This window comes from Mauremys mutica, chromosome 4 (genome assembly GCF_020497125.1).
Source record: "Mauremys mutica isolate MM-2020 ecotype Southern chromosome 4, ASM2049712v1, whole genome shotgun sequence".
In the NCBI taxonomy this organism is placed as follows: Eukaryota; Metazoa; Chordata; order Testudines; family Geoemydidae; genus Mauremys; species Mauremys mutica.
Window position 1 is genome coordinate 8196421 of NC_059075.1, and position 19505 is coordinate 8215925.

The 19505-nt window shown below is 52.0% G+C and overlaps 1 protein-coding gene across 4 annotated transcripts in view; it reads right to left on the bottom strand.

Moving 5' to 3' along the window:
- Positions 1-15385, bottom strand: part of NID2 (nidogen 2) — a 51898-nt gene extending 36513 nt beyond the window's left edge. The window contains exons 1-2 of one of the 4 annotated variants that reach the window (XM_045016521.1): positions 15110-15381; positions 13637-13948 (exon numbers count right to left, since the gene is read on the bottom strand). In XM_045016521.1, coding sequence (XP_044872456.1) covers positions 13637-13948; positions 15110-15301 — 504 coding nt within the window. In that variant the 5' untranslated portion in view covers positions 15302-15381. Of the gene's footprint in view, positions 1-13636; positions 13949-15109 lie in introns of all 4 variants that reach the window. The other 3 variants (XM_045016522.1, XM_045016523.1, XM_045016520.1) reach the window with 3 other exon arrangements.
- Positions 15386-19505: the final 4120 nt, after the last annotated feature.

The following is a 19505-nucleotide window of genomic DNA, read 5'->3' on the forward strand; positions in this document are numbered from 1 at the left end:
CTGACCTCAGCTACATGAGACTTTGGTTTTGATGCAATTAGTTCACAGCAATTCAAAATAAGGGCACATCAAGGGGGTTTGGAACTCTGGGACCAGACTGGGTGACATCTCCGGTGATGAAAACGTGAGAGGTAGGGACAACGGCTCGGATTTCGCAGGAGAGTTATACCTCTGAAAGTCTCTGGGAATTGGGCATCTCATTCCCTTGGAAAATCCCACTCAACGTGCTTAGCCAGAAAATCTGTCAACAGCAACCCTCTCTTAATCCCTTCCCCCTGTATGTCCAGCATTAGAATTATTACAGCCCTCCACGCCTCGTTCATTGAAGGGAGAATTATTATAACCAGCACCTCTGGAATCTAGGAAAATAACGTAGTGTCACAATCTTGCATGTGTTGCAAAATGATCCATAAGTGTGATATGTTCTGGGTGTTTAAAGCGGGAAAGGGGGGAATCGTCTCCCTGTTACACTCACACTCTCTCAAGAGAAGAGAATGAGGGACTGGAATATTCGCTGGAACTACAAAAAATGTGCCATCTAGGGCTTTCACCCTGAAGAGAGACCTCCTAGCATATCATAGGAAATGTCATGTGAAAAAATTGGGACTGGAATGTGTTGCTAGAACTGCTGTTAGCAACCCCAGCACTGTAGAGAGGAACAAATGCAGTGTGCGCCTTCCACTTTTCATGGGATTTGTGTTTGACTGAATTTAACATGTATCAGAGGGGGAGCCGTGTTAGTCTGGATCTGTAAAAGCAGCAAAGAGTCCTGTGGCACTTTATAGACTAACAGACGTATTGGAGCATGAGCTTTCGTGGGTGAATGCATCCGACGAAGTGGGTATTCACCCACGAAAGCTCATGCTCCAATACGTCTGTTAGTCTATAAGGTGCCACAGGACTCTTTGCTGAATTTAACGTGGAATTCTTGCCTCAGCTCGCACAGGAAAGCAGCCAGAGATCGATAGCGGCTCAAGAAGAACCAAAACCGTTCCACATTCTGCATTCGTTATTTCATATGGGAGAGAGCTGGCTCACTGGCTCAACGGGATGTGGTTTAAATTTGGCTTAATGAGCTTTTTGTGCTAATGGTCCACTTCAAACAAGGAGAGAATGATGAGTTCACACCACAATGATCCCATCATGAGGCATTTCCACTGTTTGGAAATCCAGGCACAAACTTCTACAGTATTGCCCACCAGCCAGTCAGACCATGAGACTCACCATCTGTCCATAGATTAATCCTCCGTCTCCAGACATGTTACATGTGAAACAAATTTTGCCGGCCCCAGTCCCAGTCCCTAGGGAGCAATACAACCCAACTGGCAATCTCTGGGCAGGACAGCAGAGGACCGAACAAGGGCAGGAGAACAGGACTGCAGTCAGGAACAGAGATCATTCACCAGACCGTGTGGGGACTGTGGTTTCCATAGCTCTTTCTCCCATTACCCACCTGCCTTTCACGCTGATCTGATGTTCAGACATAAACAACCCTCCCAAGACTGTCAGCGTCCTTGCTGGGGTAGGGGGAAACCACGTTACATAAACAGGGGCTGTGTAGGAATTAGTGATGACGAACACGACATCCTCGCTGACCCCCACCAAGTGGTGATGACTCCAGCTTCTGTCCGACTGAGATGGGGCAAGAGAGACACCTGAATTTGCCACTGTGAGCCCCGTGAAGTCTTTTTGAGCATCCTCCGGCTCCAGGAAGACACATTATTATTATTAACGTGAGGCTAGATTCTGCTCTCATTTATACCTGGAGTCTCTATCTCAAGTCTCTATATAGCTATATCTCTAGTCATAGAATCATAGAAATGTAGGGCTGGAAGGGATCTCAAGAGGGGGGCCAGGCCCATGTGCTGAGACAGAGTTAAATAGACCCAGACCAGGGGTTCTCAAGACAAAATTTTTGGTGGTCTCAGAGTGCGGCCATCAATTCTTGCTGGCGGCCGCTCTCACACTTTTTCCTAAGATACTTAATCTGCTTTAGGAAAAACATATAAATATGCACATAGACACGTCCAAATCAGTGTAAAATTACATATGGCTAGCTAGGAAATCTGCTGTGAAAAGAGATCCTTGTATGTTTGTTAATATCACTTTTCCCAGCAGACTTACTCAGCCCTGGGGACAAATTCAACCCTGGATAAGGGTCAGGGGAGGCAGCGAGGGTTGGGGACAACAGGGTGGGTGGGTGGCCGGGGCAGGCAGGAGCATGAAGCCCTGTGGCCAGATCCCAAAGCCCCATGGCTGGGGAACGGGGCTCAGGGACAGAGCCCGAAGTTCTGCGGCTGGAGCCCAGGGCCTGCTGCCACGCAGCCGGAGCCCAGGGCTGGAACCTGAACCCCCGCGGCCAGAGCCTGCTGCCTCCCCAGGGCTGAAACCCAAAGCCTTAGCTCCACCACCTCTGGGGCGGTGGGGAACTCACTGGCTGCCTGCTCCTCCAGTGTTGTGTCCCAGGTGTCTCCGGACGGGGGCAGGGCCCAGCCCCTGCTGACAGCCCCAGCAACAGCAACCAACGCCAAGGCAGTGCATCCAGGAGCAACAGGGAGGGGCCTCTACTTTGCCACATCCCCGCCCCCAATCACGGTCCAGGAGATTGTGGCCACAAGAAAAGCCCTTGGTGGCTGCATGCGGCCCAGTAGCCACATTTGAGAAACGTGACCTAAACCACTTCTGACAGGCAACTGTCCTGCCTGATCTTAAAATCCTCCCAGGATGGGGATTCCACAACCTCCCTAGGTGCCTGTTCCTGTGCTTAACTACCCTTAGCGTTAGAAAGCCTTTCCGAACATCTAACCTAAATCTTCCTTGCTGCAGATTAAGCCACTTCTTGTCCTGCTAGATGGACATGGAGAACAACCAATCACTGTCCTCTTTATAACAACCTTGGACATATCTGAGGACTGATATCATTTCCCCCCTCAGCCTTCTCTTCCCTAGATAAACATGCCCAGTTCTTGCAACCTTTCCTCAGAGGTCAGGTTCTGTAAACCTCCTCTCCTTTCTGCTGCTCTCCGCTGGACTCTCTCCAATTTGTTTGCGTCTTTCTTCAAGTGTGTTGTCCAAAACTGGACACGGAACTCCAGCGGTGGCCTCACCAGCGCTGAGTGGAGGGCAACCATTAACTCCTGTGTCGTCCATACGACGCTATTGACTTCAGTGGAGCTACTCCAAATCTACAACAGGATCAGGTGAGATCAGAACCCATCCCAAAACCCTGAGATTGTCACTTTACGATCACTTAGGCTATGTCTATGTAACCCACACACCTCCTGTCCCATCTTGTGGCACCGAGTCCACGTAGAGCGAGATTAACGAGTCTGCTCTACAGCCTTAGATAAGAGCCACGTGGCTTTTAGCTCACCCTGTAGAGGCTCATGCACCAAGCTCCAAAAGTCCCAGGTTCAATCCCGCCCGCTGATGACCATGCTCTGTCGGCGTTACAGCTACACTAGCAGTGCTTTACCAGCTTACTATACTCCCAGTGTGGACGCAGCTATACTAGCAAAGCTGCAGCTTATCTGAGTATTGTAAAACTCCTATACTGGTAAAAGTGCAAGTTTTGCAGCTCTATCTACATCGTGCTGGCACAGCTCTGTCGGTCGGGGATCACACCTCTTTGCACCCCGACTGACACAGCTATGCCTGCAGAAGGCTGTAGTGTAGACATGGCTGGCTGTAGCCCTTGTCTACACATAGGTTTTGTACCGTTATCAATGTGGATTTCCCCCCCCCCCAATATAGTTCTACCGGTGCAACCCCACATGTGGACATAATTATACCGGTATAGAGGTGCCTTGTACCAGTGTCGCTTATCCCTCCTCCCAGTCACTGTATGATATCCCAGAATAAACACATTTATCCTGGCATAACTGTCCCAACACTAGTGGCTTGGTACGATGTGTGTGTGTAGACAAGGCCCAATGCACAGGAAAGTAAGCTGCTAATTCCTCAGAAGGTGAATCAATATATCACACGTCTCCTTGGAGCAGATGTACCTTGTAACCAACACTAGGCCAGATCGCTGGCCCATGTAAATGGCGTCGCTCCAGTGAAGCCAGTAGACCTGTGCCAGTTTACACCAGCATTGTCTAAAAACTAGTTATAAGCAGGAATTTTTGTACTGACCAAGGAGCGGCTCCAGTTAGCGAAGTTCATAGGGAGTCCCAAAATTAAAAGAGGTCTCCAGTCCATTGTCCTTGGGTGAAATTCACCCTGGGCAGCCACCCAGCACATCCACCTCCCTACCTACGTCTGCGAGACCCTCGTCACCAGAGTATCTGAGGGCTTCACCAACACTATTTGATTTCATCCTCAGTCCCCATCTGAGGTGCTATTAGTCCCATGGGAAACTGACGCCCGGGGTGGCTTAAAGGACTTGCCCGAGGTCATACAGGAATCCTGTGACTCAGCCAGGAACTAAGCCCAGAGTGCGAGTTCAGGGCCCTATCCCCATCCTTCCGCCTCAAAATAAGTGCTGAGCAGGTCTTGGGCTGGCCCTCTGCACAGGGCTGAATTCACCACATACGGGCCGATCAGCCACATAACAAGCACTGCATTGGTTCACTTGCATGGCTCCAGGATGAGACATTCATCTGCTTCAACGCGGTCCTAAACAAATTCCACTTCCCGCCCTTCCTCCCCACAGGCTCCCAGTGAGTTATTCCCCTGCAATGGGGCTCTTCCATCATTTTTCTCTACTTTATCTTCCTGGCTCTTACCCCCAGCTCTTCTTTTCCTGAGCACACAAGAAACTCCTCCACCACATCTGATTTTTCCTTCACAACCAGGGGACTTTTATCCTTCCCGATCCTTCTGTCTTCACATAATCTCCCAAACTCTCTCTCCCAACTGAACACCAAGTCCTGGCTTCACATCAACACCCTTGGTTAGAAAAACATCGGGAGAATAGAGAGAAAACACGTCATTGGCCACATTCTGGACTCCGTTACGTTGCTAGCTCAGTGGATCTACACCGGGAGAGCTGAGGGCAGAAGCAGACCCCCTAGTACAATATCATCAGAACCTGTATAAAACTGCTGCCTCTATTACCAAAGTGCGCTGCTACCAGGTGGGCATTTCGAGAGGTCCTGAAAATTTGGGGTGAAATCCTGGCACCAGTGAAATCAACGGGAGCTTTGTCATTGACTTCAGCAAAGCCAGGATGTCACCCTTAATCAGGCGCATGTTTCCTCTGAATGTTCTGCAGAACGTTCATTATCGGCAGGCGTTAACAGCGAGCCCCTTGCAGAGTAACTAGTCCCAAATCATCCTGAGTGAGCTACCTTGCAGGACAACCAATCCACCCCCCCGATCTGCTGAACAGCTCTGGACTGGCCTTTGAACTTTGCCCCTAGTTTAAAGGAACCTTTGTACTGCATTCTGAGTAATCCCCAAACACGATTCTCCTGTATCTCACACCAGCCCTCTCGTGGCTGAAACCCCATTGACTGCTTTGGAGTGACTCCTTCTTTGCACCAATGGGAGGGAAGAATCCGTCCCCCAGTCTCTACTGAAACTTTTTTTTTTTTTTGAGTTTTGGGTTCACTGATTTAATGAGGCTGAATCTGTGTGTCCATCAATTCCCCTCCTGGAAAGTGCGTAATAATACTTCCTTTCTCACTGTCTTGGTCTTGTCTTTTCATACAGGCAGGGACTGTCTCCTGCTATGTGTATGTACCAGGGTTAGTATAACACCAACCGATCCCGGCTCAGTGGGTGGGATCGAACCTAGGATCTCTGGAGCTAAACACATGAGCGTCTACTGCAGGGGCAGGCAAACTTTTTGGCCTGAGGGCCACACCGGGTTTCCAAAATTGAATGGAGGGACGGTTAGGGGAGGCTGTGCCTTCCCAAACAGCCAGGTGTGGTCCGGCCCCCGACCCCTATCCGACCCCCCCGCTTCTCGCCCCCTGACAGCCCCCCCAGGACTCCTGCCCCATCCAACCCCCTCTGTTCTCTGATGCCCCCCCTCCAGTAATCCTGCCCCATCCACCACCCCCTGCTCCCTGTTCCCTGACTGCCCCCCACCACCCCATCCAACCCCTTCTCTCATTCCTGATTCCCCTCCCCGGGACTCCTGCCCCATCCACCACCCCCCACTCCCTGTCCTCTGACAACCCCTGCCACCCCATCCAACCCCTCCTCTCCTTCCTGACTGCTCCTCCGGGACCTCTACCCCCATTCAACCACCTCTATTCCCCACCCTCTGACCGTCCTGCCCCCTAGCCACACCCCTGCCCCCTGACCACCACCCCCAACTCCACTGCCCTCTTACCGCGCTGCCTGGAGTGCTGCCCAGAGCACCGGGTCAGGCCACGGCTCTGCAGCTGCAGCTGCGCTGCCTGGCCGCCCAGAGCATTGCCCCAGTGGTGGGGCGAGCTGAGGCTGCGGGCGAGGGGGAACAGCAGGGGAGGGGCCGGGGGAAGCCTCCCAGGAGCTCAGGGGCCAGGCAGGAGGGTCCCGCGGGCCCTACTTTGCCCACCTCTGCTCTACTGCCTGGGCTAAAAGCCACATGGCTCTTAGCCAAAGCTGTAGCAGACTCATTAATCTCTAGGTGCTCTAGCTGCCATTAGGGCCGGCACAACCCATTAGGCGACCTAGGCGGTTGCCTAGGGCACTAACATTTGTGGGGCGGTGACCGCAGCGGCCGGATCTTCGGCCGCCCCGGTCGTCATCGGTATTTCGGGAGAGGGACATTCCGCCACCTCTGGTGGAGGCGCCTTTTCGGGGGCGGGACCTTCCGCCGCCTAGGGCGCCAAAAAAGCTGGCAGTGCTCCTGGCTGCCACTAGAGAGGGACAGAGGCACCACACCCAGCAGGCCTGGGTTACACTAGCACAGAGGGGCCCTGCTCTCCAAACGGGTCCTTTAAGGGCTGCTGCAATGTAAGTACATAAGGAGAATGACCTGCTAGTGTTTTATTTGGGGGAAGGAAGGAATTGAAAGTATGTTTAAAAGCCTTTCCAGAGAAATGATGGAAAATGAAATCCTATGAATGATCCCATTCTAAGTGTGCTGCTGAGGGTAAAGTCACGGAAAGATGCCCTCCCACGTCCGTTAGCCTCTGGCTTGACCGACGCTCAGCAGCATGGACTTTTCTCATTACAGTAATTTCAACAGCCAAAAAAGGGGCCCAGCTCTATTTGCAGAGTTTCCCAGCACTTCCACAAGGCAGTCATCATCCCGCCTATATAAAGGGAGTTTGTTGTGAAGGACACACCCCCACACTCACAACCACAGGCATTTAGGACTATGCCCCAGTGACAGCAATTCAGCAACACAAACAAAGCTACACAGAAAAAGATCTCGAAAGGGGTGAAAAAAACACTCTACAAAGCTGAGCAATCAGAGACTGCACCAAATCCATCCCTGGTGCAACTTCACTGCAGTCAACAGAGTTTAGTCTGGGGCTTGAGTCCGCCACTAAGTCCTCATTGAGCAAACTGAGGATAATCAGACAGGATCCCTGCTAAAGTTTGCCAGAAGGTTTAGGGAAAAATCGGACAGATAAGAGGGATGGATGGAGTGTAAAGGTCAGAGGTCAAAGAGCAAGAAAGGTCAGCTCAGAGCTTGTTACTAGGCTGATCTCAGCGGAGTTTGGCCGTTTAACACTTGTTAAAAGAGCCATAGAGGGCAAATTCCACCTTAGTGCAGCTTCCCAGAGCTCCAGCTAAGGGTAAGTCAGATTTCAACTCGCTTCACTGCGTGGGCTGCCAGAGACCATACCGCTCCCAAACACTGTTCCTGTTTTCAGTTACTTGATCAAGATCCTGTCAGTGTATAAAAACACCTGGGGAGAAATGTCTGTGAAATGCTGTCCCTAAACAAACTAAGTAGCAGCATCGTTAGCTACAGTGTATTGATCTAGCATTGCCACATCTTGTGGTTTTATTGCAAGTCACATTTGGTGTTTATTTTAAAGCCCCTGCTCTTGGAATCATGTGATTATGTGAGAATCTCAACTTGCATTTAAAAAAAAAAAGGTCCTAACTCTCGTGCATGTGGAGAAAAGCTTAAAAATGTGACCCTAAAGGTTAAAAACGTAGAAGGCAAATAGAACCCCCTTTTTATAGAATATCAGGGTTGGAAGGGACCTCAGGAGTTCAGCTAGTCCAATCCCCTGTTCAAAGCAGGGCCAATCCCCAGACAGATTTTTGTCCCAGATCCCTAAATGGTCCCTCAAGGATTAAACTCTCAACCCTGGGTTTAGCAGGCCAATGCTCAAACCACTGAGCTATCCCTCCCCCCCTTTTTAAAAACAGCCTCATGATTTTTAAGCCACTCATGGTTTTTTTCGAGTGGGAGGGGCAAATTTTTGAACACTTGAGTTCAACAAAATTGTCGCTCCTGGAGTGATCTATGCTTGGCATGTCGCAAGTAGTGGATGTTTTAATTAGGGATTGTATGATTGTTCTCCCTGAGGCATACAGCAACTTCCTCCTTCAAAAAGAACACATTTTTCTTCACTCCCGTTTGGTATCGGGTTAGGAAGTCCTGAAATGCTGTCACTCCATTTCTATCACACTCCTTCCCAAAGCTGCCATAAAAACCCTCAGCACAAACCCCACCGGGGACCCGCATTTCCTACGTCAGTCCAACATCCTGCAACGGAGATGCACTGGCATGGCACCAAAACCCACAACTGGGCCAGGTGGCTCCAGCGACAGCAGGCCTGCTAAGCAGAGGACTTTTAAAGAAGATGTGTTGTGTGGAGGACTGCACTCCTGATCTCCACTTAGCACAGCGTGGGATTTTTCTTCCAGTCAATCGGTCAACCTGCAGTAGACCCGATGATACTGCTCCACTTGGGAATCAGAGATGCATTGCCAACGGGAAAGAGGCACTTTGACAGCTTGAAAAGCAACTGGACATTCAGCCAGACTGTGCCTCTGTTCATCACAAGCATGGAGAGGCAGTGCTGATAAACGACCTAATAAGAACCCTTGGGAAGAGAGAAAGAGAGTCTATTTGTAAGGTTCTTGGCCAGGGGCCAGTGCTTTGGAGATCTCTCAGTCCTAAAACTGGCTGTTCCACATCTGATGCTTGAACTGAAGGAGGAGCTGCAGAAAGGCATTCATGGGGAAGCAGCACTAGTCTATATGCTGTATGGATGAGGAGAGTAAATGTCAAAGGAGACCTTGTCTTCTGAAGACACCCTTGACTGTTGCAATCTCTTAATACTACAATACAAGTAAGTGCAGAATAGTGGAATTATCTCACCTAGGGTGATCAAATAGCAACTGTGAAAAAACAGGACGGGGGTGGGGAGTAATAGGCGCCTATATAAGAAAAAATCCCCAAAAACGGGATTGTCCCTTTAAAAACGAGACATCTGGTCACCCTAATCTCACCACACAGCAATGCTGGGCCATATTACCTCCACCTCAGGAGCAGGCTCTTCTATTTGCCTTCTCATCATCCAAAAACACAAGGGGATGGCCAATGAAATTGAAAGGCAGCAAATTTAAAACTTGATTAAAGGAAATATTTTTCATATACAACGAGTGGTTGGTTAGCCTGCGGAACTCATTGCCACAAGGTACCAGCGAGGCCCCGGGTTTAGCAGGATTCAAAAAAAGGGCAGGGCACTTGTATACACAACTGGATAATGGGAAGATTCAGCGTTACATTACACTAGAACCTCAAAGATACCAACACCAGAGTTCCAGACTTATTGGTCAACCAGACACCCCCTGGAACTGGAAGTAATCTGGCAGCCGCGGAGACAGACAGACAGAGACAAAATGCAAATACTTTATTGCCTCTGGGCTTTAGCTTGCTCCAGACGGGGTCAGAGCTTCTGACCCTTGGGAGCATCAGGATTTTAGACCTGGGGGAGTGCTGGGGCTCGTGGCTTCAGCCCCGCGGCTCCGTTCCCGGCTTCAGCCCCGTGGGGGGCACTGGGGCTCTAGCTATGAGGGGAGCACTGGTTTCAGCCCCCAGTGCTCCCCCCTGTAGCCAACACCCAGGCACCCCTCCCCCCGCTCAAACCAGGAGCAGAGCCGTGGGGAGTCCCGAGCCCCAGTGCCCTGCCCCACAGGGCTCCTCCCAGATCTAAAGCCCAGAGCTCTGGTGCTCCCAAGGGTCAGAAGCTCTGACCCCACCCCCAGCCCTAACACACACACCCCCATCTGTGGCTGCAGCCCCAACCCTCCTTCCCCCTCCTCCCCTCCCAGTGGATTAGATGCATAACATCTTGTTTGGAGTTAAGGACATTTCAGAGTTACAGACAACATCCATTCCCGAGGTGTTCGTAACTCTGAGATTCTACTGTAATATAATTTTTTTTTAAAGTTGAAGGGGGGATATATGCAGTGTAGATGTAGCCATGATATAACTATAATATGTATATATAAATATTATAAATAATCATAGAAAAAGTCATGCTTCAGGGTACAAACCAGCTCCCAACTGATAGGGCCGGGAAGAAAACTCCCTACTGCAATGTATTCAATAATTGCTCCTCTCTGAAGCATCTGATACTAGTCACTGCCAGAGACAGAGATGCTGAATTAGACGGACCACTAGGCTGACCTGGGATGGCAACTCCTATGTTCCTATCATGTTGCAACATGATGTTAGCATGTCATCAGCAAGCTGCACGCAGGCAGCTCAGAACAGAAAATCAATGGTATTTTTCAAGAAGTTTTTCTCTGCAACCCAAAAGAATTCCAGATTAAAAAGAAGACTACAGCCAGGCTTTCAGGGCACGTGAGAGATTGCAAATAGTGCTGTAAAAGTCGGGGGGGGGGGGCACTGATAACACTAGGAGCTCCCTAACCCCTCAGTAAGGAATCAGACCAGTGAACCAGCCTTCGTCATGACAGCAATTTCCGCCTTCATGGGCCAGAGCCATGAAATGACTTGGGAATCCAAGTGCTGCGAATCTGAAAGCGTTTCAGTCTATTTGTGAGTGTTATCAGTTCGTGTCACTGAAAAGCATGCATCACTGCAGGAAGTTCTTGAGACCACATCTAACTGGTGCCTGCTTTTCCATACACAGTATCAACCCACGGTGGAAATTCTGAAAGCTATTCCCCACAGACATTCGTTAATGAGTAACTTGGAAAACAAACCCCTGAAAAGGAGACTAGGATCCCAAATCATTAACAAAATGTTTGGAGTGCTTAAAAAAAAAAAAAAAAATCACAAACCCTGGGCCAAACCCTACTGGAGATACTCACAAGTATCAGTCTCTCTGAGCCAGATTCTGATCTCAGTTACACCAGCGTAAATCCAGAGCAACTGCACTGAAGCTACATTTGCAGCTGAACCTTTCAGCAAAGACCAGTGGGAGATTTCTGCACCACCTCTAGCTAATACCATCACCCGGAGCATTCAAAGCACCTGCTTGGTTTTCTCCTTGTCTATACTTAAGCCCCTTCGTTTTCAGTTTAAACCGATTTTTACTGAAAATATCCCGGGTTTTACAAAAAGGTTTATTTGTTTTTTTCTGATTTTCACCCTACTTTTGTACCATTCAAATATATAAAAAAAAAGATGTATTTTCCTAATAAAACGATTTATGTCATGCAATGGATTGTAGTAGGATAATTCATTAGTCTGTGTGAATATGCAAAGCTGCCTGTTGAAGCAAGGCTTTTATAGTCTAGAAGATACACACAATAAACAAACAGGCACACACACAAGCTCTGAAGTGCATGTGCATCTGAACATACTGATGAATATTACGCCTGCCACGTACACATTTCAAGCTGTAAGCAGATAACGGTTTAAAGATCTGACACTAACATGGGAAGAAAACGAAAATCTGTCTCAGAATACATTTCAAAACACAAGGAAGTACTCAACATTTAAAAACAAAAAAAGGCGAAAAGGATGAAGGCAAGTGTATGTGCTGCAAATGGTGTGGTCCAGTATTCATGTAAATATTTATAGGCTAATTGTTCTAAGTCTACAACCGTAAACTGTTTATTCGAATGAAAGGATTTATTTGGGGATGAGAGATGTTTTGTTTTCTTAAACTCAGAGGTGACATTTTGTTTTCCGTTCTGTTTTAGTTCTGTAGCAAATCACATTGAATTCCATTCATCATCCATCAAAGCTACTGAATACTTTTTTCCCCCGTCCTTCCATCCACCAAAATAAACCCTGATATTTACCCAGAAAAATTAATAGTTTTTTCCACCGATTTTCACCCGTTTTTGTTGTAGTAATAAACACCGATAAATTCCCAGGAAAATTAAATATACTAAAAACAGAAAACGAAGGGCTGTTTTGTGCTGCAAGGTCTTTGCAGCAGAGACCAAGTCTTTGTCTATGTTGAGTGGATGCTGTTAGTAGTTAAATGATGATAGCTCATGACCGTTGATTTTCACCACTGGTGTTTGCACGAGAGATTGTGAATCCCTTGTGAGCAGTGAGTGACAAGAGTAGCCCAGCAGACTTCAGCAGGACTCCTTGGAGTAAGGGTCTCACAGTCGGTCCTTAAGGGTTTTGTGAACGGTATTCTAGCCTCACCATGCGAGATCCAAGCTATGCTGCCATCAGCTGTTCAATTGTAGACACTCTGACTATGGAGTTTGGGCTGTGACCTAAGTGTGAGCTCTAGCTCAGCTCATGCTCCAGGAGGGGTTAGAAAGCATAGGAGTGAAAGTCCAGGTCTTAGGGCACATGTCTACACTGCACAGTTAACTCAGAGGCACTTTAAGTCCAGGCGAGCCAGCCCAGCTGGGGGTGTGGGTTAGAGCCTGAACTCCACTTTAACTCTGGCTGAAAGCTGATGAGGGTTAAATCACTCGAGTGTCGCTATTCCTCCAAAGCTCTTCCCACAACTCCCTCAGAGGACAGACAAGTTTTTCAGTAATGGACATAACTTACTGGGAAAGAATCCTAGAGTGTCTCAGCACAGAGAAACCTGGGATCTGCACCCAGACACACATGGGTAAGGATAGAAACACTCGGGGACACAGTAATGCAGGTAGGACTGTGTGTAACCCACACACTTCCTGGGTGTGGTGTTCTGTCCCATCTACTGGCACCGAGACCACTGGGAGAGAGATTAATGAGTCTGCTCTACAGCCTTAGCTAAGCTATGTGGCTTTTAGCTCATGCAGTAGAGGCTCACGCACTATTAAAATATATATATTTATTTATACCTATCTCCTAGAATGAGAAGAGACCTTGAAAGGTCATTGAGTCCACTTCACTAGCAGTACCAAGTACTGATTTTTGCCCCAGATCCCTAAGTGGCCCACTCAAGGATGGAGCTCACAACCCTGGGTTTAGCAGGCCAATGCTCAAACCACTGAACTATCCCTCCCCGCTAAGCTTCCCAACTTCGATCCCGCCTGCCAATGACCAGGGTCTGTCAGTCTTACATTTGCAGTGGGCATGCTCACACCTGAGTGAGGCTAACCAGGGTGCTCAGACCCTGGTGCCAATCACCTGGGATAACTGTGCAGTGTAGACATAACCTTAGCCTGGAAACTTGGTACAGATGCTCAAAAAAGAAAGGAAAAAGAAACAGGGGCCATCAACCTGGGTAATATTTGCCTGATGCATTTCTGGTTAGAAACCTTCTCCCAGCCACATCTCTCTCTGGAATTACACTGTTTCTTCAGATCCCAATGGGATCACAGCAGCTAACATTAACATTGGCCTTACCTTCTTGGAGGGCTCTGAGTTTCGAGAGACTTCCTCATAGGCACCCACGTTCTCCCAGGTGGCAATGAAGGCATGAATGGGAGCGAAGGCAGCGGCAGCTGCACTAGGAAATCCAGCATGGATAAGGCCAGCAGCTTGGCCCAGTACCTCGGTGGACTGATCCTCCCGGTAATAGATCTTCCCCCTCCCACCGCTGGTGTCAATATCGGACAAGAAGGGGGCGATGGCCGGGAAGTCAGTGGGGAAGTCGTCGTCCACGTACTGGGTCTCTCTAGGGAAATCCTGGGTGGAGATGATCCCATTGGTCCCTACCTACAAGAGACAGCAAGGAATTCTGCTCAAAGCACCCTCCACCATTCAGTCCACCCACACAGGACTCCTGTCAACAGGCAGCAACAGCTGCAGTGCAGAAAGAGCCCATTCACTGCAACACCCCCGCTCCCCTCTGCATCATCAGCTCCTCCCTCTGAGCCAAGTCCTTCCACCCACCCCATCCAGGGGCTTTCAGTCCAGCAGGGGACCCACCACAAGGGACCTCACTTACCCAACATTACGCGGGGGGACAAAGACCTCAACTTCCTCCCTTTCTTCTCAACCCGTGTGAGCTCCATCCCCAGCTGCAGGCTCACTCCAGGCAACCCCCACCCCACAGAAAGCAGCTGGGCACAATGTTTTCCAGCACCGTTAGCTAGCTAGAGGGGTAGGGATAGGGATAGCTAGGTGAAAGGGAAGCATGTAGGACAATGTATGGATGCACCAAGTTCTTTGCAACTTCCCAGGCCAGGACTGGGCAAACTACGGCCCATGGGCCCGTATCCAATCCATCAGACCTTTGAATCTGGCCCTCGAGCTCCTGCTGGGGGCGGGGGCTTGCCCCAGGGCTGCCCAGAGGATTGAGGGAGCCCGGGGCAAAGCAATTTCAGGGGCCCCTTCCATAAAAAAAAATTGCAGTTCTATAGAATACTATATTCTTGTGGGGGGCCCTGTGGGGCCCGGGGCAAATTGCCCCACTTGCCCCTCTGGGCGCCCATGGCTTGCCCTGACCTGGCGCTCCAGCTGGGGAGCGAGGTCGGGAGCTCGCCCCGTTCCGCATGTGCTGTGGCTCCACTCAGCTCTGGGGAAGCAGTGGCATGTTCCCCCCGTCCGGCTCCTACACCTAAGGGCAGCCAGGGGGCTCCACACGCTGCCCCCCGCCCCAAGTGCCGGCTCTGCAGCTCCCATTGGCCGGGAACCATTGCCAATGGGAGCTACAGGGGCGGCACCTGTGGAGGGGGGAGTAGCCTGCCATGCAATTTCCAAACCCAGATCTGGCTCTGGGACTAAAAAGTTTGCCCAGTCCCGCACCAATAACCCCGCTGCGGGCTGCTCCTGGCGCCTCCAGGGGACCGTAACCTGGGCAGGGCGGGGGGTTCCCGGGAGCCCCGAGCCCTGCAGCCGCAGGTTCGAGCCCCGGGCCCGGCGCTCCGCACTCACATAGAGGTGGCTGAAGCGCGTCTCGTAGAAGAGCAGCGGCTTCCCGAGCGTCGCCACGGCCGAGGTCTCGTCGTCGCCGTCCTGCAGCAGCCGATCGCCCCGGGGCGCCCCGTAGGGGAGCAGCTCCCGCCGGGGAAGCGCCGCCGCCGAGCCCAGCAGCAGCAGCAGCCGCAGCAGCGCGGGGAGCCCCATGCTGGGCCCTGGGGGGGCGGCGGCAGCGGTGGCCCGGGGCTGGCTCCCCTCCCGGGCGGCGACGGCAGCAGGAATCTCCAGCCCACGAGCCGCTTCCACCACGTCCCACCCGAGCTCCCGGCGCCGTCCTGGGCCGGGGCGGGGTCTCGGCTCTGCCCCGGCGCCGCCATTGGGCGCCCCGAGCCCGGCCGGCGGCCAATCACTCCCGGCCCCCGCCAGCCGGAGCCGGAGCCGCGCCGCATCTGGTTCGTGTTAAGCCCGGCGGTGCCAGGAGCCCGGCGCGGCCGCCCGGGGCCCCCTGGCAGGGCGGGGGGGAGGGGGCAGCTGGAGCCCGGCGCCCCCAGCCCCGCGTGCGGGGTCCCAGGGGGGCCCCCGGTTGCCGGGGGGCGGAGAAGCAGAAGCCGGCCCCGCTGGTGCGCTCCACCCCGGCAGCGTGCAGCTGGTTGCGCCCCATTCTGGCCCATCCCAACGGGGGTGCAGGAAGCCACACCACACCACTCACTCAAATGTTGGACGGCCGAGAGTTTCACCAGGGGTGAGTCCTTCTGGGGGGGGCCCTCCATTTTGGGGTGCCCAAGTTGAGCCCCCATAAAGGAGCCTGATTTGCCAAAGGAGGGGTGCTTGGCACTCCCCAAGACACAGGCCCCTTTAAGGTGTCTCAACTTGGGACCCGAAAAATGGAGGCAGCCGGTATCACCAGCCACGTTTGAAAATCTTGGCCTGATTCATTTCTGGGCATGTCGTAATCCTGCTTGATCTTCTCCAGCTAATAATCTGACTCTAGGCTTCACATTCCCTGCTCGTGCCCCTTTGGCCTGAAACATCTGTATTAGCTGTGCTCGACGAGCACCTACAGACATCCCTTCGCACTGAGCTGAGCAGCTGGCGGAGCAAACGGAGTGGCTGGCGGGGCACCGAGCCCGCAGGTGGCACAGCAGCAAGAGGCTGGCAGGGCGGCCAGTGGTGCATTTGGAGTGGCTGGAGGAGCGAGCGGCTGAAGGAGTAAGCAAGGTGCCTTCTCCTCTCTGCCCTCCCACCCCCCGCTGCCCTCCCGGTGGGAGGTGAATTCACACAAATGCACTTCTGAACTCTGGGTCTTCACTGACCAAGGACAACAGCTGTGAGTGGGGTGCGGTAGAGGGGGAAGGGAGGGGCACACTTTTGGTGGTTGGACTTAAGAACCTGTGGCAAAAGACACTGCCCAGTGGATGGACTCTCGGGTGCGGGTTTTGTATTTCCAATACCTAACGCCGCAGTCTTTGTCTGCTGGGCTTTAATTGGTTTAATAGTTCCGTCTTAACAAAGAGACACGCGTATTATCAACAGCGGGTGATTCTTTTGTTTGGTCCTGAAAGGCAGAAACAGACCGGGCCAACTTTTTTTTTCCAGAGGGAATATTATGGAATACGTTTGTGTACAAAGAAGATTTCGGGGTTAGGGGCAGGCGACTAGCTGGGGGGCCAGGTTTGGGGGGGGTTCGGGGGGCTGTATCGAGGTAATAAGGTATTCCAAATTTTAATAAATGGAAGGAGGAGGTGCCAAAGACCAGGGGCGGCTCTAGACATTTCGCCGCCCCACACACGGCGGCATGCCGCGGGGGGGCGCTCTGCCGCTCGCCGGTCCCGCGGCTCCAGTGGACCTCCCGCAGGCGTGCCTACGGAGGGTTCTCTGGTCCCGCGGCTCCGGTGGACCTCGGGACCAGCGGACCCCCCGCAGGCATGCCGCCGAAGGCACCCTGCCTGCCACCCTCCCAGCGACCGGCAGAGCGCCCCCCGCGGCATGTCGCCCCAGGCACGCACTTGGCATGCTGGGGCCTGGAGCCGCCCCTGCCAAAGACTCTCCTCGCCTGGGGCACTATTTGGTCTAGGACAGGCCCTGCATAGGAACATGGCTGGTGTGCCACTTCCGAGCAGGGCAGCGTACGCCCCCCCCTCCCCCGCCACCTCCCCAGTGCAGAGCTGGCCACGGCCCTCGCCCCCTTGGGAGCCAGCAGCACTGGAGCAGCTCATGCACTCAGAGGAACACAAGGTCGGAGACTATGCCTGGAATGAGAAGGGAGGTCGGGTGCGAAGGCGCCTTTCCCCTTCTTCCCCCCCGCCCAGCACACACGGTGCACCCAAGTCTTTATACTCCACGCTACTCTGGGCAGGGACCTCTGTTTGGATCTGTCTGCAAAGGGCCATCTGCACCTATGAGGCTTGAGAGTCAAACTACAGCTAGACTCCATACCGGAGAGCGTGTGAGAGTCTGTGGGGCTGAAGTGCGGACAGGAAATCCCCACAGCCCTTGGAGAGTTGATTAGAAATTGCACCAGGGGAAGCTAAGAAAATAAACAGGAAATGCTCCTTCTCCTGGGACGTTTTGAAGACAAAAACTGATTCCAAGCAATGTTGTCACTGTGCTTCTATCTGAGGTTTGGCCTGTTACGGCGTCAGGACCATGCTGAGAACAGGCTGGTTTGGGTTACGGTTTGAGTCTACCAGGATCAGAACAGGGGCAAAGGATTCTTCCTAATCGGGGGGGGGACCCCACCCCTGCCCCTCTTCCCCCCAAGGCTCTGCCCCCCAGGCGAAGCCAGAAGCTGGAGCCGGATCGAGGTCAGACCCTCCACCTGCCCGGAGCGGCTCCCCACAGCTGCCTGGGCTCCCTGGGCCACTGTTACTTGAGCCGGAATCCTGCTTCCCGCCTGAGCGGGGCCTCAGGGGAAGGGGGCCAGGCCCATGGTGAAAAGGCCCATCCACTTTCAAAGTGGGAGGGTCGTGGCCCCTTCCCTGCCCTCCGTCCCCCTTTCCAGCACCCGAGAATCAGAAGAGAAACAACGCTGAGTTCTTAAACCTAACCTCAAAGCCTAATCAGCTTCCTCTGTCTGCCTTAGGGCATGCACTGGTGCCCATTCATTGTTGTTATTCATTTGTAGTACTAGGGGGAGTCCTACTCATCAGTTGTGCTAGGTGCTGTACAAACGCTGAACAAAAAACAGTCCCTGTCCTCCAATCTCGGTATAAGACAAGAGCTGCAAATGGATTCCGACAAAAGGGAGAGCACAAGGAACCAGCGAGAGGAGAGAGGTCAGCCTGATCGGCTGCAGTCTCGGCACACCAGCAGTCTAACGGCGGTCGCGTCGCAGCAAAGGAGCGTGTGGAGCAGGGATTTGAAGGGAAATATCGAGGTAGCTTTGTGGATGTTTACGGGGAGCTCCTCCCACGCAGGAGGGCCAGCAGAGGAGAAAGCGGGAAAGGGCCTGTTTGAAAATGTAACGAGTGAGTGCTGGGAGTTTTTCAGTGCCTCCTAAACTAACGGATCGGCAGCGCGAGGTTGCTAGTGTATTTCATGTAGTCTCCTCCCCTTGTCTGCTTCCCTGGTTAGAGGAAGCCCTTCCTGGGGTTGATTTCTTTGAAGGGGAGGGCTGTGGTTACTGCCTCAAATGTTCTTCTGGTCTTGGTGGAAAAGCTTTTCTCAAAGAGGAAGGGCCTGATGGTAAGCGGTTGGACTCTGGCACAGGGTTAGTTTCACTGGTACTATTTGTGCTCACAATGATCTAGGTTTTGTAAGGGTGTGGATTTAAATGCCGCCACATGGTGCTCAAGACATAGAGACAGTGAACATGGTCATCCTGCTTCACATTAGCAGGGATTTTTAAAAAAAAACTTTGCAGGGATATAAACCCTCTGGCTTCAAGTCATAACCCAAGCGCTGGGAGTAGGAAGAAACAGGAGATCTCAAAGCACTCTACAAAGGAGAGATGGGGAAACTGAGGCACAGGGAGGTTACAGCAACCTGCCCAAGGGCACCCAGCAGGCATGGGGCAGAGAGAAGAACAGAGCTCAAATCTTATGAGTCCCAGTCCAGTGTGTTACTCACTACGGGAACACTATGCTCCTAAAACAGCTGGACTGAATTTATGGATGGGAAAGCAAAAATTTGTTCAGTACTTCTGTGCACAGTAAAGCTGAGCTTGATGCAGTGGGTGAACTCCTAGCCCCACTGAGATGAGTGGGAATTTTGCCTTTAGTGGGACCAGGCTTTCCCCGCCTAAAACAGGCGTTCAGCCTGGCATGATACCTGCAGTAGCTCTTATCAGTGTTTTGACAGAGTGCAGGCAACTGTTGCTTCTGTTAACAAGGCAGATATTTTACATGCACAACATTCAGCAGCGCCTCTGTGCTGATCTCATCGGGGAAGGAAAGGGAATGTTTCTCTGGAG